The 23807-nt window shown below is 47.3% G+C and overlaps 1 protein-coding gene across 4 annotated transcripts in view; it reads right to left on the reverse strand.

Moving 5' to 3' along the window:
- Positions 1–23807, reverse strand: part of NUP133 (nucleoporin 133) — a 951293-nt gene that overhangs the window by 132519 nt on the left and 794967 nt on the right. For 3 of the 4 annotated variants that reach the window (XM_077486541.1, XM_077486544.1, XM_077486542.1), the window contains one exon: positions 17277–17435. The exons of the other annotated variant lie outside the window; for it this stretch is intronic. In XM_077486541.1, coding sequence (XP_077342667.1) covers positions 17277–17435 — 159 coding nt within the window. The remainder of the gene's footprint in view (positions 1–17276; positions 17436–23807) is intronic. 4 annotated transcript variants of the gene reach the window in all.

A 23807-nucleotide genomic window follows, 5' to 3' on the forward strand; every position in this document is an offset into this window, starting at 1 on the left:
CAATTCCGAAACCCTCCTGGCCGATGTGATGGCCACTAGAAAGACCACTTTCTGTGAAAGGGTCAACAGGGGAATCTCCCTGATATTCTCAAATGGCGGCTTCTGAAGCGCCGACAACAGCAAGTTCAAATCGCACGGAGGTAACGGTGGATGCACTGGAGGGACTACATGTCCTGAACAAATGAATGAGATGTTAGGGGTCGCAGAAAAAAAAGACAGCCAAAGCTGAAATTTGTCCCTTGATGGTGCTCAAAGACAATTTCTAGTCTATTCCTTGCTGAAGAAACAGCAGGATCCTGGATATAGAAAAGGAGCGCGGATGGCACCCTTTCTCCTCACACATGGAGATATAGGCCTTCCAGGTACGATGGTATATCTTCCGAGAAGATTTCTGCACCCTCAACATAGTTGGAGTCCAACAGACCCCGGTTCCTCAGCACCTGGCTCTCAATAGCCATGCCATTAAAGCCAGCGATGGTAAAGCAGGGTGAAAGATTGGACCTTGAGACAGGAGGTCCTCCCGCAGAGGCAGTCACCAGGGAGCGTCTCCCAGCAGGTCTGCGTACCAAGGACGCCGAGGCCAATCTGGGGCAACCAGGATTACTGGAATCCACTCTTTTAGTGGAGGAAAGGCGTAGATCAGCTGGTACTGATCCCACGGAGCCACCAGCGCGTCTGACGCATCTGCCCACAGATCTCTTGTCCAGGACATGAATCTTGGCACCTTCCGATTGAGACGGGAGGCCAATAGATCCACATCTGATGTGCCTCATTTCAGGCACAGCAGGCTGAATATCTCCGGATGCAATGCCCATTCTCCTGGGTCCAGCATCTGTCGACTCAGATATTCCCCGGAATGTAAATGGCCGACAGGGCCGGAACGTGTCGCTTTGCCCACCGAAGTATATGAGCGACCTCCCGAGCAGAAGCTGAGCTTCTTGTTCCCCCCTTGGTGATTTATATATGCCACCAGCTGTGGCGTTGTCCGACTGTATCCTCATCGGACATCCTTGAAGACAGATCGCCCATGTGTGGAGGCACAGCCTGATCGCTCTCAATTCGAACAGATTGATCGGCAACTCAGATTCTTCCGTCGACCAGAGGCCTTGCGCTGACTGAATCCCCATCACTCCACCCCAGCCGGATAGACTGACGTCCGTAGTGATCACCGTCCAATTCAGAAGAAGGAACGATTTTCCGGACTGAATCACCGGGGACCTCAACCACCAGATCAGAGTCCCTGACTGGCTGGCTCACCTGGATCTGCCGATCCAGGGACAATGGAGATTTGTCCCAGTTTGTCAAAATCTCCTTCTGCAGGACTCTGCTGTGGAACTGGGCATAAGGCATTGCCTCGAAGAAGGCTACCATGAGCCCCAGTACTCGCATGCAAAAGCGGAGCGACGACCACTTGTGGTTGATCAGTAGTTTGACCGCAGCTCTGAGAGTCTGCAATTTGTCTGAAGGGAGAAAGACTCTCGCTTCCCTGGAGTCCAATAGCAAACCTAGGTACTCCGGACGCTGGGTCGGTACAATCACCGACTTCTTTAGGTTCAACAGCCACCCAAATTCTTGCAGGGTCTACATGGTGATCGCTACATCCTCCTCTAATTCGGAGGCGGAAGATGCTCTCAGGAGGAGATCGTCTAGGTAGCCCACGATCGCGATCCCGCAGCAACGCCAATACTGGAGCCAGTACTTTGGTAAAGACTCGGGGGGCTGATGCCAGGCCAAAAGGAAGAGCCACAAACCGGTAATGGGCTTCCCTGATTGCCAAACACAGAAATTTTTGATGCCGAAGGCATATGGGTATGTGCAGGTACACATCCTGGATGTCCAAGGACGCCAGGGAGTCCCCTTGATGGAGTGCAGCGACTACTGAGCGAACCGATTCCATTCGAAATCTCTGCACTTTTACAAAGTGATTGAGGGCTTTTAAATCCAAGATTGGACGTACCCCTTCCTTCTTGGGAACCACAAACAGATTTGAGTAGAACCCCTGGAAGCGTTCAGATTCCGGAACAGGTACAATCAGCCCCTGATTCAGCAAGTCCCTCACCGCCCCTAACAGGGCCTCCCGGCGAATCGGGGATGCAGGTATGCTGGAGGGGAAGAATCTGTTTGGCGGCCAAGAGAGAAACGCTATCTTGTAGCCTGTGGAAATCAGGTCGCAGACCCATTGGTCGGATAACGGGAGGTCCACCGGGCTGCAAACTCCTGAAGACGACCCCCCACCCCGAGATGTGGGTGGAGGCAAACCTTCATGCGGTAGCACTTTTGTTTGCAGGCTTGCGGTTCCAGGGATGCTTCTGACCGTCTGTAGGCGTCCTGTCGGGCTGGGGACATCTTGTCGAAGCACCGGGCGGACGAAAAAGCCGCTTGTGAGCGGAAAAAGAGGGCCCTTACCTACGGTGTGGCTCCTTAGCCTTCCTGGCCTGTGGGAGTAATGTACTCTTACCACCCGTGGCATTTTTAATAATGTCATCCAACGAGCCTCCAAAGAGCCGGTCGCCAAGGAAGGGAAGATCTGTCAGGGCTTTCTTGGATGCCTGGTCAGCAGACCAGCATTTTAGCCAAATCAGGCGCCTCAGCGCCACAGCTGACACTGAAGTCCTGCATAACAGAGGGAGAGTATCCAGGGCCACGTCAAAAACGTACTAAAGGCCTTGTACTAGTTGGTCTGCTAGTTCCACGCAGACAGAGGAGGCCTGTTGCTCTCCCAAATCGCAAAAGTTTTGCCCGCTCAGTCTGCGACACCAGTACGGATGCCAGTACAGGTCTCACGGCTGACCTTACAACCGTAAACAAGGAACAAGCCACCGCCTCGGCCTTCCTGTCTGTGGGATCCTTGAAAGCAGGAGTCCCTTCAACCGGGATTGTGGTTACTTTATTCAACCTGGATACTGGGGGGTCCACGACCGGAGGAGCCGACCATTTCTTGAGTAGGCTTTCCTCGAAGGGGTAACTCACCGCTATGTTTTTGGGGACCGAAAACGTCCTATGCGGCCAACCCCATTCCCTGTAGGCTTGCGGGACCCAAACGGGACCGACACATCAGCAGAGGTATCCACTGGCTCCTGGATCTTCAGGGTATCTCGCCCGGATCCAGACGGGGAATCATCCTCGCTGCCCGAATGGTCCTGGTCAGCCTCGTCTGATAGGTCATAGCAGGGGTCACCATCCGCAGCAGGGCTGGAGTCTGCATCAGAGCTCTCCCAAGAGGACGGGGGGGGGGAGGGGCCTTTTATGCACACCTTTCCTTCCATGCACCGCCTCTATTCTTGCAACAAAAGAGTTAAGGACCACCATCAGGGTGTCCATGGGCACAGCGCTATCCGCAGGTGACCTGGTTGCAATAGCCTGGATATTTCGTGGAAAGAAACACCAGTTTATGAAGCCATGCTGACCCTGCCCTGTCTGCCACCTGAAAGGGGACTTAGGACAGTGAAGGTCCCACCCTCCTGCTGCCACCGCCTGGGGTGGGGGGTTCCTAGCACCAGACTCACCACCCTGGGGTGTTCTGTGATGGCTACTAGCCGTGCCTGTAGTCCCCAGGAGGTTACCCAAATGCAGAGTGAAGAAGTGGTGTCGGCAGTAGCAGTAGAAAAGTGCGGTGAAACGATCTGCAGAGCTTGCACCAGCGTTCAGGGAATGGCCATCCAGCGTCCTGTATACACAGGAAACAGCATGTGATAGCACATGGTATGCTGTCACAAGAGGGCTGCGGTGAAAAGAGCGCTTGGGCTTCAAAGAAATGGCCGCTAATGATACTAATAGGAAAATCTCATAGAAAATGGCTGCTGAAGCTCACAAGGGGAACCTGCTCTGCCCTTAGCCAAAATGGCCGCCGGACAGCGCCATGAGGTGACAAGAGAAATCATAAAACAGTGCTGCCTCTAACCAGCCAAAATACCTCACAGACACCTTTTTTGGGACCCCCCACACTGGGACCAGGACCATCGCTAGCCGCACAGATCCCCTATAGGTGAGAGATCCAGAGATGTCCATACACACCCCGCCAGCAGCACATGTAACCACCCCCCGGGGGGGGGGGAGATAGGGATGTGGGAGAGAAGAGAAGGAGGTGAGGTGGTCCCCGAATTGACCTCCCAGGGAATGCCCAGCTGCTCAACCCCCCGAAACAGGGAGAGCCGTACTTACCAGAGCTGAAGAGCTGGGAGACATTCCATCTCAGACCCACTCCTGCGCAGTTACAGGGTGGCTGCTGGCCTCGGTATACTGTGATCCAGACCAGATCACAGTAGCCCGATCATATGTATACCCCAGAGCATTGAAGCTCACTGGCCACCTCTGGAGCTGAGGTATGTTGCGGCCTGACGAGCCTTAGCTGCGACCTGCACACGCTTGATGACCGGACTGGGGGGACTACAAGGATAACTCAACCAGCCTGTTACCAGAAGATCCCAGGATCTTTCATCTTGCGCAAAAGTATAAATCCTGCATCAAAAAAATGGACCAAAGGGCCCGCAGGGTTCCTAGGTCATTCTCTTTCACTAGGCAAAATATGGGGTAGCAGGGAGGGTTGTTAGCACAGGGTCCGCCCCCTGGGCGGTACTGACAATTCTGTGTATTGTGTTACAATTTTGCCTAGTTCTCCTAGTGGCAGGCTAACAAACCCATTTAGTTACAGAGAGGAGCGGTGTCGGTTGTTGAATATAAAAGAAAAACTTTTCCTTTGACAGAAAAACCTGGTGGTGGTGTATAAGCATAAGGCTCATGTACTCCAGGAATTATGCTGGGAGTCAGCGCTGTTCAGAAATTAGATGAACTTCTCCAGCTTTCAAAGAGTGATTCTGATGTTGGACATTAGGTCAGATGACTGTTCCCTCAGGAAAAGATGCTTCAGAGTAAGCGATAACTGGGATGCTCTGCAGTCATAAGAGAATGTGGAGAAACAGATACATTTCTCTCTATCAAAGGCAGAAAACCTTCCATCTGAGAGAGACTATAACAAAACAAATAGATTTAACCACTTGCCGAACGTATAACTTACATATACGGTGGCAAAGTGGCCCTGCTGCGCAGGATTACGTACCCCCGTAGGGGGTATGCAGGCACGTTGCTGGCGGCCGGCTGCGTTTATGTACATCGAGAGCTGATTGGCGGGTACCACGGTCTAGACATCCGCCAGCACTCACTGATCCTTTGGTACTGAGGGAGAACGGCGGTCTGCCAATGTAAACAAGGCAGATGACCATTCTGTCAGTAAGGAAGGCATGGATCAGTGCCTTCCAGTAATAAAAACACCTCTCACAGTACATAAAATCACTAGTTAGGCATACAGTTAACACTTTGATTGCCCCTGATGTTAACTCCTTCCCAGCCAGTGTTATTAGTACAGTGACAGTCCCGCTATAAGTTGCTACTTGTCACCATTGCTAGTAAAGAAAATATAAAAATATCCCACAGTTTGTAGATGCTATAACTTTTGCGTAAATCAATCAATGTGGGATTTATTTTACCAAAAACGTGGTAGAATACATATCAGCCTAAACTGATGAAGAAGTTTGATTTTTTTATTAGATATGTTTAATCTAAAAACGTTGTTTAAAATGTTTTATTAAAAATATGTTTAATCTAAAAAGATTAATAGCTCAAAAAACAAAACAAAATAAAAACCGCAGAGGTGATTAAATAACACCAACAAAAAGCTCTATTTTTGGGGGGAAAAAATAGATTTTTTGTATGCACCGTAAAATCCTTTTCTCTGTAATTCACCTAACTACACAGCTCCTCTCTTAGCCATTGGGTTGCTATGGCAACCACTAGGAGAGTACTAGGCATTAGTTGTTATACAATACTCAGAACTCTTTAGTTCCGCCCAGGGGGTAGTCCCTTGGTCAACAACCCTCCAGCCTGCCATGCAGTCATCAGTACGTCAACAAGCAGTGTAACATAAAGAGAAAAAGGAGGGGCGGGTGCTGTGTCGGTCAGTGAATTACAGAGAAAAGGATTTTACAGCGAGTACAAAAAATCCTATTTTCTCTTATATTCACCGACCGACTCTTAGCCATTGGGACATCCCCAAGCAGTGCAAAATGAGGGGTAGGTAAACCGCATAAAAACTTCATCCACCATGTTAAGTGGGAACTAGTGAAACTTTACCCACAAAAAAAACAACAGTGCGTGGAGAGATCCACCACAAAACCAGGGTACCCTCAACAGGTGTGACTACCCACAACCGCACCAAAACTGCGGAATCGAATGCAACAGCGCATTAACTTAACGGTACTTTTATTTCATCGAAAAACCAGGAAAAAATAAAATATATTGCATATTCAATTGCAACTATACGGCCGCCTGCAAAACTTTGTGGCCAAAACAGGCATCAGCTGATGCACTGACGTCTACCTTGTAGAATTTGGTAAACATGTGGAGTGGGCCGGAAAGGAGGGCACCTGCCCCTTCAAGGCATAGGCTTGTACTACAATCTGTCTGATCCACCTGGAAATGGTGGCCAACGAGACCGCTATTGCCTTTCTTGGGACCAGCCACAGAAACAAACAGCGAGTCTGACTTCCAAAAGGGAGCAGTGGCAGATAAATACACCTTTAGAGCCCGAACCACGTCCAGAGCATTAAGGGCCACTTCCTTAAGGTGCTTCGGCTTAGGACACAGAGATGGTAATACAATGTCCTCATTCATATGAAAGGCCGAGACCCCTTTCGGTAGAAAAAAAAAAAAGACGGTTGCGGACACAACACCACCTTATCCTTGTAGATAACCAAATAAGGCGACTTGCAGGACAAAGCCGCCAGTTCCGAAACCCTACTGGCCGATGTGATGGCCACTAGAAAGACCACATTCTGGGAAAGAGTTAACAGGGGAATCTCCCTGATATTTTCAAACGGCGGTTTTTGAAGCACCGATAACACCAGGTTTAAATCCCACGGGGTAACTGTGGACGCACCGGAGGGACTACATGTTGCACCCCCTGAACAAAGGTACTCACTAATGAGTGAGATGCCAGGGGTCGCTGAAAAAAAGACAGCCAAGGCTGATATTTGCCCCTTAATGGTGCTTAACGGCAATTTCTGGTCTACTCCTTGCTGAAGAAACAGCAAGACCCTGGATATATAAAAGAAGCTGTAAGCCTTCCAGGTACGATGATATATCTTGCCAGAAGATGATTTTTGCACCCTCAACATAGTTGGAATCAGAGAGTCCGACAGACCTCGGTTCCTCAACACCTGGCTCTCAATAGCCATGCTGTTAAAGTCAGCGATGGTAAAGCAGGAAGGAGAATCGGACCTTGAGACAGAAGGTCCTTTCGTAGCGGCAGTCGCCATGGGGCTTCTGCCACCAGGCACACTAGGTCTGCGTACCAAGGGCGATGAGGCCAATCTGGGGCAAACAAGGAACGAGACACCGCCTCGGCCTTCCTGTCCGTGGGGTCCTTAAAGGCAGAGTCCCCTCTAATGGGATCGTGGTTACTTTATTTAACCTGGATACTGAGAAGTCCAAGACAGGAGGATCCGAACACTTCTTGAGAAGGCTTTCCTCAAAGGGGTAATGCACCGCCATGGATTTGGGGACCGAAAAGGTCAGTTGCGGGCGACCCCATTCCTTGTAAATTAACTTGTCAAAATAAGTCAGATACATGAACAGCTTAGGTGAACGTGCTGGCTTGTGGGACCCAAAAGGGACCGGTACATCAGCAGAGAGATCCGCTAGCTCCTGAATCTTCAGGGTATCACGCACAGCTGTGATAAGTGCTCCAACCACCGCTTTGTCGCGCACAGACCCGGACAGGGACTCATCCTCACTGTCCGAATGGTCCTAGTCAGCGGCATCTGACAAGACAGAGCAGGGGTCACTAACCTCAGCAGGACCAGAGTCTGCATCAGAGCTTTCCCCAGAGGACGGGGACCGGGGGGGGGGGGGCAGGGGCCGCACCCCTTTGCCCACGTGCCACCTCCATCTTGGCAACGAACGAACGAATTGAGGATCGCCGCCAGAGTGTCCATGGGCACTGCGCAGTCCGTAGGCGACCCAATTGCAATTGCCTGGATTTCGGGGAAAGAAACACCAGTTTCTGAAGCCATGCTGACCCTGTCTGCCACCCGAAGGGGACTTAGGACAGTGACAGTCCCACCCTCCTTGCTGCCAGTGGCTGAGGGGCTCTTTCCCGCCAGAATCTCCACCCTGAGGAGTTCTGGGCTATCCAGCAGGTAGTGCCTGTAGTCCCTGTTGGCTCCCAGATATAGAGGAAGCAGTGCTGTTTCGGTGGAAGCAGCTGCAAATGGTGCTTAAACCGCACTGAAGTGTGCGTAGGCTTCAAGAAAATGGCCGCCCAGCTTCCAGCACAAGGACATAAAACAAAGGGAAAATGGCTGTGAGTGCACAGGATCACATGCTACCACTAGAGAACACTAAAAAACATGTTCAGGCTTCAAGAAAATGGCAGGCGTGTCCTGTATAGGAACAATCACCAGGAAAATGGCCGCTGAAGCCCAGGAGAGAATGCTGCCCTTGCCCACACCTAAAATGGCTGCCAAAAGCAGCTCCATGAGGTACAGGGAGAAAACAATGGTGGTGAGCACAGAGCTGCACAGGACACCGGCATGGCCTCACAGACACCTTCCAGGGGCATGAAGAACAGGACCCAAGAAACAGCTAGCCAGTGCAACCCCCCCAGGTGAGAGCCCCATCAGAGAGCCCCTGCATAGACACACACAGCGTTAAACAGCATCCCCAGACGGAAGGGGGGGAGGAAGAGCGGGACAGGGAGGGAAGAGAGGGAGGTGAGGGACCCCTGAATCGACCTCCCTGGGAATGCCCAGCTGCTCAGCCTTGCCAAGGCAGGGACAGCTATACTTAGCAGTCCTAAAGAGCTGGGAGACATCCCATCACAGACCCACTCACTGATCAGTACAGGGTGGCTGCTGGCCCGGTATACTGTGACGCAGTCAGTCAGTAGCCTGGTCATATGTATGCTCTGGAGCATAAAAGCTCACCGACCCGCTCTGCAGCTGAGGTTTCGTCGTGGCCTGCCTAGCGCGTAGCTGCGGCCTGCACATGCTCGATGGCCAAACTGGGGAGACTACAAGGATAAAAGTATCCAACCGGTCACCCAGCCGGCTGTTGATAGCAGGTCACAGGATCAATCATCTTGCGCAAAAAGTCACGCTTCTGCATAAAAAAGCACGGACCTCCTTCACTAGGCAAAATAAAACTGATGACTGCATGGCAGGCTGGAGGGCTGTTGCCCAAGGGACCGGCAGAACTAAAGAGTTCTGAGTGTTATATAACAACTAATGCCTAGTATTGTCCTAGTAGTGGGCATAACAACCCAATGGCTAAGAGAGGAGCTGTGTCGGTCGGTGAATATAAGAGAAAAATAAATTTTTTTGGTTACGGTTTTGCATGACTGCGCAGTTGTTAGTTAAAATAACGCAGTGCCGTATTGAAAAAAATTACCTGGTCATGAAGGGTGGGGGGTTAGATCTTCCAAAGGGCAAGTGGTTAATTTTGAACTTTTGTGGCTTGACAAACTACTGAAAGCCATTAGGTCCAAGACGCACTGCAAAATGCCTGTTTGGGGACTATGCAGATATTAAAGAAAAATTTCTGGAATTTCTTCTAGCAAAGGGAGGCCAACGAGTCAATAGTCTCTCAAATGTCTGATGATACTAATTGTCCTAGAAGAAGGTCGGGCAAAAGCTGAAGAGACACCGCACTGCTTAACCACTTCAATACCGGGCACTTAAACACCTTCCAGCCCAGACCAATTTTGAGCTTTCAGCGCTGCGCACTTTGAATGACAATTGTGCGGTCATGCTACACTGTACCCAAATTATATTTTTAGCATTTTTTTTGCCAGAAATAGAGCTTTCTTTTGGTGGTATTTGATAACCTCTACGGTTTTTATTCTTTGCTAAATAAAAAAAGACTGAAAATCTTGAAAAAAAAATTTTTTTGTTTCAGTTTCAAAACTTTTTAATTAAGTTTTGTCCTTCACTGATGGGCAGTGATGGGGCTACACTGACAGGCACTGATAAGGCGGCACTGATGGACACTGATCGGCAGCACTGATAAGTGGGACTGATGGGCGGCACGGATGGGCACTGACAGGCGGCACGGATGGGCACTGACAGGCAGCACAGATGGGCACTGACAGGCAGCACAGATGGGCACTGACAGGCAGCACAGATGGGCACTGACAGGCAGCACAGATGGGCACTGACAGTCGGCATTGTATTGTAATATACTGTACTGATGGATGCCAATCAGTGCCAAACAATGCATGCCAATCAGTAATGCCCATTGTGGGCACTGATTGGCATCCATTGTGGGCACTGACTGGAATCCCTGGTGGTCTAGGGTGGCATACCTTTTGCTGAGCATCCCTGGTGGCCCAGTGTGGGCATCCTCGGGGGGGCTCCGCTGATAATCGATCAGCACAGACCCCCCCCCCCCCCAGTCAGAGGAGTAGCCAATCAGCTCTCCTCTACTCGCGTCTGACAGATCGGCATATCAGGTGCTGGACGCTGGCACGCCCCTTAAGGCGTGAACTTCCCCCATATGACCCCTCCCACTACTGGGAGTCCTCAGTTTTGTAGCCAAGCAATCATAGTGTATAAGGAGAAGAAGGGAGGGACCTGTGTGTCCCCCGATGTACATCAAAGAAAAAGATTTTAGAGGTAAGCTGTTTTAAAAATCCTATTTTCTTTTCTTAAATCAGGGGACACAAAGCCGTAGTACTTACTACATGGGATGTCCCATAGCAATGGCAACTGAAGGGGGGGGGGGAGACACAACCAAAAAAAAAAAGAAGTCAGAGGACTTATACTGCAGCCTGCGGTACGCTGCGCCCAAAGGCAGAATCCTCCTGACCCTTAACATCGATTTGATAAAATCTGCTAATTTTATGAATTGAAGACCATGTCGCGGCTTTACAGATCTGAGCCTGATAATGCACCGCCCAGGAGGTACTAATCGCCCTGGTAGAGTGTGCCTTAATATGAAAAGGAGGAATCTTCCTCTCTAAACCGTAAGCCTGCACAATGACTTGACAAATCCACTTGGCAATAGTGGAACTAGATGCTGCCTGTCCTCTCCTTGGACCATCCAGCAGAATAAACAAAATATCTGTCTTATGAACTTGAGCGGTCGCATTTAAATACACTCTGACCACCCTTACTACATCAAGGGAATGTAGCAACCTATCTTCCCTAGATTGAGGCTCTGGGAAGAATGAAGGAAGAATAATATCCTGGTTTAAGTGAAACCCTGTCACTACCTTTGGCAGGAATTCAGGATGAGGGCGTAAAACCACCTTATACTTATGCATAATCAGATATGGCTCCTTACAAGATAGAGCCGCTAGTTCAGAAACTCTTCTAGCAGAAGAAATGGCAACCAGAAAGACTATCTTTCTGGTCAACGGAACCAAGAGAATTTCCTGTAAGAGTTCAAAGGCTGCTTTTGCAAAGCTGACGGGACCAAATTCAAATCCCAAGGATTTAGGGGTGTCCTGATCGGAGGACTGATCCGTGTTACCCCCTGCACAAAGCTACGCACTAAAGAGTGAGAAGCTAAAGGCTGCTGAAAGAATATTGACAAGGCCGAGATCTGGCCCTTGATGGTATTCAAGGCCAGATTCATCTCTAATCCCATCTGTAGGAAATTAAGAATTCTACCTATAACATTTCCTGGGGTGGCAACCCTTGGATCCGCACCAGGCAACATATGCCTTCCAGACTCTATAGTAAATGATCCTGGAAGCTGGCTTCCTGGCATTAATTAGGGTAGATATGCCTGAAGGAGATAACCCACGATCCCTTAGGATGTGGGTCTCAATAGCCAGACCGTCAAATTTAGCATCTGTAAGGTAGGATGGAATACCAGACCCTGCGAAAGAAGGTCCGGCCGTAATGGCAGAGTCCAGGAAACTCCTACTGCCATCCTTATGATCTTGACGAACCAAGGCCTTCTAAGCCACAGGAATCATCTCCTTTTGTTCCTGCAAAGAAGATGCGGAAGTAGCAGAACTGGAGGAAATGCATAGATCAGAGAAAATCGATCCCATGTTGCGGAAGCTAGCGAATCCCTTGTCCTTGACACAAAGTTGACAACTTTGTTGTTAAATCTGAACACGGACAGGTCCACGTCCGTAATACCCCATCTCTGACATATCGCAAGAAAGATGTCTGGGTGAAGGGACCACTCTCCTGGAAATAATTGTTGGGGGCTCAAGTAGTCCGCCTGCCAATTCTCTATCCCAGGAATGAAAATTGCCGATAGGCAATGGACGTTGTGTTTTGCCCAAGTCATAACGTGATTCACCTCTCTACGGGCTGCACGACTCCTCGTGCCCCCTGGTGATTGATGTAAGCCACAGCCGTGGCATTATCGGACTGAATCCTGACTGGACAGCCCTTCAGTCTGACTGTCCAGGCTCTTAAAGCCAGACTAATTGCCCGAATTTCCAAAATATTGATAGGCAAGGTCCTTTCAAACCTGGACCACTTTCCCTTGACAGAATCCTCTTCCAGGACTGCTTCCCAGCCTAAAAGACCGGCATCCGTGGTTACTACCTTCCAGGTGGCAGGTAGAAATGCCCTTCCCTTTTGAAGGTTGCTGGATATCAGCCACCAATTTAAGCTCTGACGTATGTGGGGAGCAAGCTGAATTGGAAAATCTAAGGCCTGAACCCTCTTGTTCCAGGCTGACAGGATTGCCCTTTGTAGCAATATTGAATGAAACTGTGCGTAAGGAACAGCCTTGAAGGAGGCCACCATCTTCCCCAAAAATCTCATGCACAGCCAAATGGAAGGCTTTTTCTTTGCCTTGATGAGATGGATTAGTTCTACAATGGAACGGATTCTCTTTGGAGGTAGAAATACCTTTCCCTGCCTGGTATCTATGATTAGTCCCAGGTATTGTACTCTACTTGATGGCCTCAAGGATCATTTTTCTAGGTTTAGAACCCAGCCTAGAGATTCTAGGTCATTTACAGTTTTGGTAGAAACCGAATGGTCTACTAAGAGTAGATCGTCCAAATAGGCTAGGACCATTATGCCCTGCGCCCTTAATCTGGCTCGAGGAGCTGTAGCTAGACTGAATGGCAGAGCCACAAACTGAAAATTATGGTTTTCTACTTCCAAGCGTAGAAACCTCTGGGGAGCAGGAAATATTGGCACATGAAGATAGGCATCCTTTATATCGATTGAAGCCAAAAATTCTCCTCTTGGAGGATGGCTACTACCGACCAAATTGACTCCATGCGGAAGGATCAGATGCTCAAGTGCTGATTTAGATCTCTGAGATCTAAAATAGGTCTTACTTCCCAGTTTGGTTTTGGGACCGTGAAGAGGTTTGAATAAAAACCTGTGCCCGGTTCCTCTAAGGGAACCTCTAATATGACTGCCATGGCTAGCAGATGTTCCAGTGCTAGAAGGAGAGCCTTCTTTTCTGGGTCTTTGGGAACCCATGACCTTAAAAAACGGGGAGACGGCAAAACTCTAGTTTGTAACCCAGAGAAACCACCCACTTGTCCTGACATTGCTCCTGCCAGATCTATGAAAATTGCAGGAGCCCCCCCCCAACCGAGTGAGCGGGGGCACCCCTTCATAAGGAGCCTTTAGTACTCTGCTTGGTGGGCTTTTGTCCAAGATCTTTTCTGACCTTGGTGCTGTCCCTGGGGTTTCCCCCTTGAACCTGATGGCTGAGGCATTCGAGACTGCCTAGAGGCTGATGTCCCTAATACAGGAGAAGAGGCCAGCTTAAATGACAAATGTCTAAATTTCTTCTTTACTGGCAACAAAGAGCTTTTGCCATTGGAAATCTTCTGTAAGTATTTATCCAAATATTCTCCGAATAGTCGTTTACTATGAAAAGGGAAACTGGCTAGGAGCTTCTTACATGGTGCTTCGGCTGACCAACTCTTAAGCCAAAGAACTCTGCGAGAATGCACTAGTCCCAACATCAGACGTGAGATCTGAATGGACGCATCTCTCATAGCATCTACTGTGAAACACAGTGTGTCTGCTAAATCAGTGTACTGCTGAACCTGTTCAACAGGTAAGAATTTAAGCATCTCCTCAAAGTGTTCCTTAATGGCCTGGGATACACCCATTGCGGCCAGAACCGGCTGCACTGCCGAACCTACTAAAGGCCATCTAGTTCTTGGAAAGGGATCTACTGCGTTTAACTCTGCTCTGAGGGGATAAAATTGCATCAAACTTTTTCTCTAAGCCAGGGAAGGTAGAGGACAACACTTTACATGTAACATACTCAGGGGCTGAAGCGTCTTGAGCGACTGCAACAACAGCTTCCTCTGGCGGCTCAATCTGACCGGCCGCAACACTCTCAAAGGAGGATGAATTTTTTTTGGACAGGGTCTTAGGTTGCTATGACTCCTTAGATTTCCTGGCCCCCTTGCCGCTCATAGCTTACAGTACAAAGCAGAGGCACTACCAGCAAAAGAATGTTACACTTGCTAGGCTATAGTACAGTACAAAAGCTGCTATTAGCCCTAGCTATACAGTACGATGTTGTCAACAAAAGGGAATGCCTGTGTCACCAAACCTGACCAGCAACCACTCTGCTCTGTCCCTTCACCGCCAGGCAGCAGCTTTTCCTGTATAGCTTAAATTACTTCCTCCACGTGTGGCCGGGGTCTAACGCCATTTAGCCACGCCCCCACATGAAAACGCCCCCCCCTTCTTCTTTCAACAGGGAAGTGAATCTCCCGCGTGAGCCCCAGCATCATGACGGGTGGTGGCAGGGGTAAATCCTCCGCCTGACGAGTCGACCGTGACTTGCCCAAAAAAACATTTGTTTAAAAAAAAAAAAAAAAAAAGAGGCAGCCGGCTGGCATTCAAATAGATCAAAATCGCCAATCTGGGGGCCCAGGAAGTGATCAGAACTCCCCTTCATACCTGAGGGTCTGAGCTGGCTTGAACGGAGAGGAGAGTGGAGCTTCTGCTGTTTACAGCATCAGAATGGTGAGTGCATGGTGACACAGACATGACAACACAATACATGGAAGGAGAGATTCCTAAGAAAATCTCCCCTACCTTTCCTCGCAGGGTTTATCAGAAATAAAAAAAAACAATCTTCGCCCTTCACGTTAGGCTCCGAGACCTTGAAAGGAATCCTTCAGGAACAGAGGAACACTCAGGTTATTCCACAATCCTGGACCTGCGAGAAGACCCTGCCAGTAAACTTTTATTGGCCTTACTACCAAAAAGTACTGGATCCCAGGGCCTAGCTTTTAAAGCATTTGCAAGCAAAACGAGGCCCGGGTAGCATTCATTTAGTCCATTACAGGGACATCAGAACGGATCCGGTCAGGATGGCTGGCTCTCATCAAAGGATTACGGCCCGTGGAGCTCGGTACAACACATCCTTACACGTGCCCAACACCTTAGACACTGGAAAAAAAACTGAGGACTCCCAGTAGCGGGAGGGGTTATATGGGGGAAGTTCACGCTTTAAGGGGCATGCCAGTGTCCAGCACCTGATATGCTGATATAACCCATGTAGTACTATGGCTGTTTTCCTTGATGTAAGAAAATAATTAACTTATTAGGCTAGCAAAGCTCCAAAGAGTTGGTCACCCACAGAGGGTAGACACACTACAGCTTTTATTTTAAGAATCAGTTGTTACAAAATAAACTTTGCCTGGTGCAGTCAAGTGTAATGATGCAGAAATATATATCTCTCAATGTATCCTCTTTCTTGTGCTAGACGTTGCCAAGTTAAAACAAGCAAAAAATGGAAGAACAACAAAAAATTCACAACTAAAGCCCATAAATTCCATAGTAGGCAACAGACCTATTTCCCTATGAGTTATTGAGTTATGAAGTAGATGAAATAACATAAACCTAGGGAGGTCAAGGTTTGGAACAACTGTTGTGATTTTCAACCCTCGGAAAGGTAACAGCTATTTCCCCAATAAGGTAATAGTTAATGATGCAGCTCACAGGCAGGATAGGAAAGAAGCTGTTGCTAGGAGTCTACAAAGGAGTACGAGATTGGGCATGTGTGATGCTCCCAAGAAGATCATACGATTCCAGCCCCAGTATCACCAGGCACGACACTAGCTTCAGGAATACCAGCTTCAGCAACCCACGCATGCGCAGTGCGCGCCCGGCCGTGAAGCCATAAGCTGTTACGGCCAGGTGCCCACAGCTGCTATGACGGCGCCGAGGAGAGGAGCGAGGCTCAAGGAGGCATCGCTGGACCGTGGGACAGGTAAGTATCCGTTTATTGAAAGTCAGCAGCTATGCTTTTTAAAGCTCTTCACTTTTAATAAACTAAAAAAAATGGGTGGAACTCTGCTTTAAGTCTTCAAAAGTAGTGAAATTTGATTCCATGGCTTGGACCTAATTCCACAGACTGAAACCTCTAGCAAGAGCTGTGGAGCAGAACTCGGTGGTGGCAAGAAAACACAACCAGGCATACCTCTGCAAAGCCACAGCCGATGCAGAGCTATTGCAGCAAGGGCACAATTTCTTAATCTTGCATCACCGGACACTTCAAATTCATGACTAATTAGTTACGCTGCTACCTTCAGGTGAACGCACACTGGCCAAAACTGAGGAAGTCTATTATAGACTTCCCTACTGATGTTCTCAATTCTTCACATGACCAGAATGAGGAAGTGGGAATAGATTTTCACACTGTCCTATACTGCTCTTCTGTTCAGCGCTTTGCTCTGGGACATAGGAAGCAGCATGGACTGGCGGGCAGCCCCTATAGACTAAAGGTTCCGACTGCATCAGCCACCTGGCCCAGTCTGCCCCTGATCTTTGGACTCCAGCCCAGGCCCCCCTGTTGCCTTTACCCAATAGTGGCCAAATTGCTAAATGGTGAGTACAACTGGCCAAGCTAGGTTTACTTAGGTTTGCAAAAAAGAGCATTCCTGGAGTTGTGTTTTAAAAAATAAACAGACGTTAAAAAAGAAACCTAAAAGCCTCAGTTCTCTTTTAAAGCATACTGTAACACATATTATTCACTAGTATGGAATGCATTCGTCTTCTTTTTTAAAAGAACTGTCACCACAGGTAAGAGTGTTCTTGCACCAAGCAGATTCCTAGCATCTGGTTCAATATCTTCTACTCATAATCAAGTTATTATTATTCAATCACCCCTTTGAGAGGAGTGTGTTACAAGGTAGCATTAAGAGTAAGATATTATATGTTATTAACAGTGCCAGTAAATGATTTGTTGCAAAACAAACTGCCTTAAAAATAAAATAGCTGGTTTAAATCCATTTTTTTTTTCTTTTTTTACAGTCAGCTTACCGTTTCAAAATCTTGGCTGTTAACTTCATGTAACCAACTAAGATGTTCATGAGCTTGCAAAAATAAAGCCAGGTGCCCATGCTGGGAAACTGGTTGGGACAAAAGCTTTCCACGCTTTCCTTTCTCTAAATACCAACGGAACAAGAAATCTGAAAAATTCTGAAAAACAAAATGTTATGTTTTTACAATAAATAACTGCCATTACTGCACTCCCTTTAACTTATATAGGCCTCCCGATGCACAAAAAAAAAAAAAAAAAAAACCCTTATATGTCACACTTCTCAAAATGTGCTGTATCGTGAGTGCAAATCAGAGGCTCCATCCATGTTTATCTGCAGCCTCAGGTCCATAAGGAGGTACACACCTAGATGCAAAGGACTACATAGACATTAAGGAGGTGGAAGCATTTGCACATGTCCCTTCTAGTGCAATGGCAAATTGGACATGTAATAATGTTTATAAACTTTTGATGAAGCGGCTACGAGTGGTTCTGTATGTAGAGATGCTACATTCAAATAACAGAATGATGCATCCTAGGTTCAGATTTAGGGGATGTTGCATCTAACACATGGTCTAAAATGGGGGTCGGCAACCCGTTGATCGCGGTCCACCTGCCAACAGGTGACAGGTAGACAGCGAACAGTGTCCTGTCCCCCCGACCCCTGTCTTCTAGTTGCCGGTCTTTGACTTCTTCCTGCCTCCTTCTGTGTCTTGGTCCTTTTTCTCCCTCCCGCCTCCTCCACCACTGTTATCAGGGAATAGCGGGGACCGTGATGGAAGCGCAGCTCAGGACAGGAGGAAGAGGCAGGAGGAGAAGCCAGTCAAAAGAACTGTTTAGGTTCTGAGCGCAACGCACTCCCGAACCCTGCATTCTGAGCGCAACACACTCCTGAACCCTGCATTCTGAGCACAAAACACTCCTGAACCCTGCATTCTGAGCACAACACACTCCTGAACCCTGCATTCTGAGCACAACACACTCCTGAACCCTGCATTCTGAGCACAACACACTCCTGAACCCTGCATTCTGAGCACAACACACTCCTGAACCCTGCATTCTGAGCACAACACACTCCTGAACCCTGCATTCTGAGCACAACACACTCCTGAACCCTGCATTCTGAGCACAACACACTCCTGAACCTTGCATTCTGAGCACAACACACTCCTGAAACTTGCATGTATTTTCAGGCAATGCCGTTGCTTCAGTGAGTGTGCTATTACCGGTGGCTCCCATGTGCATGCATGGGAGTGACGTCATTGTGGCTCCGGCCAATCACAGCCCAGGAGCCAGCGAAACCCTTTAGTAACTCCAGGAGCAATGTCGGCCGCCAGAGCGGTGTACGAGGACAGCTGCAGGGGGCTTCAATCTCAGGTAAGTCATTCATAATGAGTTAGTATGCTATGCATACTAGCTCATTATGCCTTTGTCTTGCAGGTTTTTTTTCCTCCTTGGGTTTACAACCCAAAAAAATTGTGCATCAGATGACCACTACCACATTTAGATTACACACTCACCACAGAGCCTAAGTAAAATTTAGCATGTTCAATAGGCTAATGTCGCGTACACACGACCGGACTCTCCAGCAGACTAGGTCCGAAGGGATTAGTCCGGACAATCCGATCGTGTGTGGACTAGTCTAATTGCTTTTCGAAAATTTTTAGACTGACCTACAAATAGAACATTTCAAATCTGACAGACTCAAATTCCGACAGACTAAAATTGGGGAAACCATTTGTGTGCTGGTCCGGTGGACCAAATACGACACAAGGGAAGCTATTGGCTACTGAACTTCCTTGTTTAGTCCTGTTTACGTCATCACATTCAAAACTAACGGACTGAGTCCGTTCGTGTGTGGCCAAGTCCGTTAGTTTGGAAAGTGCGTCAGAACTCAGTGTCGGGAAGACCGTCGGACCTAGTCTGATGGAAAGTCCGGTCGTGTGTTCGCAGCATAAGTATATCGTCGGACAAGGTGGTCTCTTCAGCTGGCAACTTGTTTTCACCTCTGTTTCTCCATAATCAGTCACACATACCAGAATATAATTTCTTATAGTGTAGTATTTACTGTATCAAAAGGTACCGTATATACTCGAGTATAAGCCGAGATTTTCAGCCTCTTTTTTGAGGCTGAAAGTGCCCCCCTCGGCTTATACTCAAGTCATCGCCGTCTGCCTGCCCGATCAGCGTGTCGAGCAGACAGACGGCGGACATTCTACTATTCAAAAGCCGCGCCTCCCTGTCTGTGATAGGCGGAACACTCAATTTCCCAGCAGTCAGTGGTCCGCCTATCACGGACATCCGCTCATCCTCATACTACGGACGAGGATGTCCGTGATAGGCGGAACACAGACTGCTGGGAAATTGAGTGTTCCGCCTATCACAGACGGAGGCGCGGCTTTTGAACAGAGGAATGGCCGCCGAGGCGCCGACGAAGAGCGGCGATCCTGGCATGGCAGAAGGACGGAGGCTCGGCACGGGACGGAGGCACGGGACGGAGGCAAGGGACGACGGAGGCAGGGGACGGAGCACAGGTAGGCTGGACACACAAGGCTGCACGGACACACACACAGGGATGGATGGATGGACACACACACAGGGATGGATGGATGGACACACACACAGGGATGGATGGATGGACACACACACAGGGATGGATGGATGGACACACACACAGGGATGGATGGATGGACACACACACAGGGATGGATGGATGGACACACACACAGGGATGGATGGATGGACACACACACAGGGATGGATGGATGGACACACACACAGGGATGGATGGATGGACACACACACAGGGATGGACGGATGGACACACACACACACAGGGATGGACGGATGGACACACACACACACAGGGATGGACGGATGGACACACACACAGGGATGGACGGATGGACACACACACAGGGATGGACGGATGGACACACACACAGGGATGGACGGATGGACACACACACAGGGATGGACGGATGGACACACACACAGGGATGGACGGATGGACACACACACAGGGATGGACGGATGGACACACACACAGGGATGGACGGATGGACACACACACAGGGATGGACGGATGGACACACACACAGGGATGGACGGACACACAGGGATGGACGGACACACAGGGATGGACGGACACACAGGGATGGACGGACACACAGGGATGGACGGACACACAGGGATGGACGGACACACAGGGATGGACGGACACACAGGGATGGACGGACACACACACAGGGATGGACGGACACACACACAGGGATGGACGGACACACACACAGGGATGGACGGACACACACACAGGGATGGACGGACACACACACAGGGATGGACGGACACACACACAGGGATGGACGGACACACACACAGGGATGGACGGACACACACACAGGGATGGACGGACACACACACACAGGGATGGACGGACACACACACAGGGATGGACGGACAGGCATGTCTCACCCTCGGCTTATACACGAGTCAATAAGTTTCCCAGTTTTTTTGGGGTAAATTGGGGGCCTCGGCTTATATTCGGGTCGGCCTATACTCGAGTATATACGGTAGTTTAAAACCATAAACAAATGCCCACTCACATTGGGACTTGCCACATAATGCAGGAGAGTTAACATTTTTAAAACATTATTATTATTATACACAATTATACACAATTGATATGCCCCAACAGAAATAGTACAGCCTCAACTGGTTTCACCGTCACGTCGTCTTCAGGAAGCTTTGATAAAATAAATACTACACTATAAGAAATAATGTTTTGGTACGTGTGATTGTGAAAAAATATAGCTGAAAAAACAACAGCTAATAGACTCCGCGCCACTTAAGCAAATGAAAAAGAAAATAAAACTAATAATCAGTGAATCAAATAAAACTAAGTGAAACACTAATAGCTGCTCCCTAAAAAACAAGAGAAAAAACTTGTCGTGCTGAAAATAAAGTAATGATAGGGGCGCTGAAATAATATATAAATGTCAATAACAAATGTGAAAATTAATAATCATACAACACCCTAAGTAATGTACAACCTATCACCATAAATTGTGAAAGACCAATAATTACAAAAAAAATGGATGATATAAACAATAATGAATAAAGTCCCAATTGAATACCAGAAACAAAAAAAATATTATATATATATAGATCCAAAAGTCCAAAACAGTGATTCATTCAGTGAAAAACTCCTAAATCCATATGCCAGAAAGGCGGCTGAAATCTTCTACAAAGTTATGACACGTCCCTTCACCAAAACTTGTGGACATAGAAAACACCCCAACTGTGAAGATAAAGTTGTCTTCTTACCAGATGCTGTTGACTACTTTATTTAAAAAGATAGTCAAATAGGCTTATGCAGGTGAATTCCCTGCTCACATGGAATAAGGTGGACCTCTTATGGAAAGAAGCTTCTCCTCAAAGACTCAGACAGGTCATAAAAAAAAAAGAAGGGCAAACAAAATCCATAGCGTGACACCGTTTAATAATAAAAATAAATTAAAAAAACATAAGGCCAAATGGCTGCTTACATATGCCGGTGCCCGACCTGGCACTGGGGCTGCTCGCTTAAAACAATCGTTTCGTAATGGATGCGTAGTTCCTCGTTGTGTAGGGCGTGCGTTCCACCAAGAAACAGCCGACAACCAAAGACGACCGGAACTGTGCGTGTACGAACGTGACTGGGTACCGCCTCGACGTACGTTTCGTTTGACACGTCATCAGGAAGCGTACCCAATCACAGAGTCAACGTTCTTTATGGTGTCTCGATCGATCCAATAGACCAATCGAGAAACACTTAGGTGCGCAGCCTCAGTCCCACTTAAGGCTTAATAGAAATCCATTGTTTGTAAAACATAACTGGCAAATAAACACTAAACATAGTTAACCCTAGACCCTAGGGAAAAACTTTACATACCAGACATTTAGTTAACAAGTGAAGATTAAAGAATGAAAAAAATAAAATAAATATAATAATCCTGTGGGATATTCCTATTGGAAGAAAAGAGAGGGAGTTGGTTTCTTGTAATTTGCAAGATAACCTCTAGATGTCAGTCTATAAATGAAAAAATTTCTCCTACCACTTATTGACCAAAAAAAGTTTTTTACACCTGAATAATTAGTTACAATTTTTTATAAAATATAATTGTTATAAAATATATTAGTGCCATTTCTAAAAAAATATTTAGCAATACTCTAATCTATATATGTAAGGAAAAAAACAACAAAACCCTACATCATAGGATAGAAAAATTCACCAAAAATTAGAAATGAAAAAAAGAAAAAATATATCTAGAACAAAAAAAGGGGGGGAAAAAATTTCAATCGTTGGACAAAAAACAATTTAAATCAAGCTCTATGTTCATTCCTAAAGGCTGCATTGTCTTTCATTTATATATCCACTTTGTTTCATTTTTTGATATTTCCCTTTTCATGTGTTCCTCTCCAATGTTTTGAGATCTTACCAATCCCATAGAATTTGCAAAGTGAAGGATCGCTATCATGATGTGATTTGAAGTGTCTTGACACACTATGATTGGGAAAACCTTTCTTGATATTTGTGAGATGCTCATTAATTCAAATTCTTAACTGTCTAGTAGTTCGACCTACATACTGTATAGAACAAGGGCATTCTAGCACATAGGTTACATGATCCGAATTACATGTGATTAATGGTTTAATTTTGTACTCCAGCTTAGTGGCTTGGGATTGAAACTGAGTAACCTTTCTTGATGAGCCGGGTCTTCTGGTTGTCTTGCAGGCTTTGCATCTAGTGCAATAATGAAAACCGGATCCATCAAGAAAGCTTACAAGTTTTTTTAGGGGGATCGGGAACATTACGGGCTAATTGATTTCTCAAACCCGGTGCCCTTCTGTAGATGAATTTAGGGTTCTGTGGAATAATAGAAACCAAATCTTTATCTTGTTGTAAAATGGGCCAATACTTTTTAAATATAGTTTCCACTTGTCTATACTGCCTATTGAACCCTGTCACGAAGGCTGTAGCTCCTTGGTGCTTTTGATACCAGTAAAGTTTATCTATCCATCTGTGACACCTGTGTAACAACTTTCTCTAGGGTTTTTTGGGAGTAGCCTTTTTCTAAGAACCTACTGGTTAGAACCTTAGCTTGTGAATGGAAGTCAGACTCCTCCTCGCAGTTCCGTTTTAATCGCATATATTGCCCTTTGGGAACTGCTCCTATCCACTGTGGGTGGTGACAGCTATGTGTGGGCACATACCCATTTCTGTCTGTGGCTTTAAAATAGGTTTTGGTGACAAACTTATTATGCTTTTTAGTAATAGTAAGGTCCAAATAGTTCACTTCCACCTTGCTATATTCGGCTGTGAACTTCAAGCAGTATTGATTACCGTTCATTTTATTCAAAAAATCCTTGAAACTCTCCAAAGTACCTTTCCAAAAAAGAATTACATCGTCTATATATCTTTTATAGAAAATGAGGGATTTGTTCATATTTTTATAGATGGTTTCTGATTCCCATCTATTGAGAACAATATT

This window comes from Lithobates pipiens, unplaced genomic scaffold (genome assembly GCF_037356315.1).
Source record: "Lithobates pipiens isolate NorthernLeopardFrog02 unplaced genomic scaffold, aLitPip1_a1.2 Scaffold_18, whole genome shotgun sequence".
Lineage (NCBI taxonomy): Eukaryota > Metazoa > Chordata > Amphibia > Anura > Ranidae > Lithobates > Lithobates pipiens.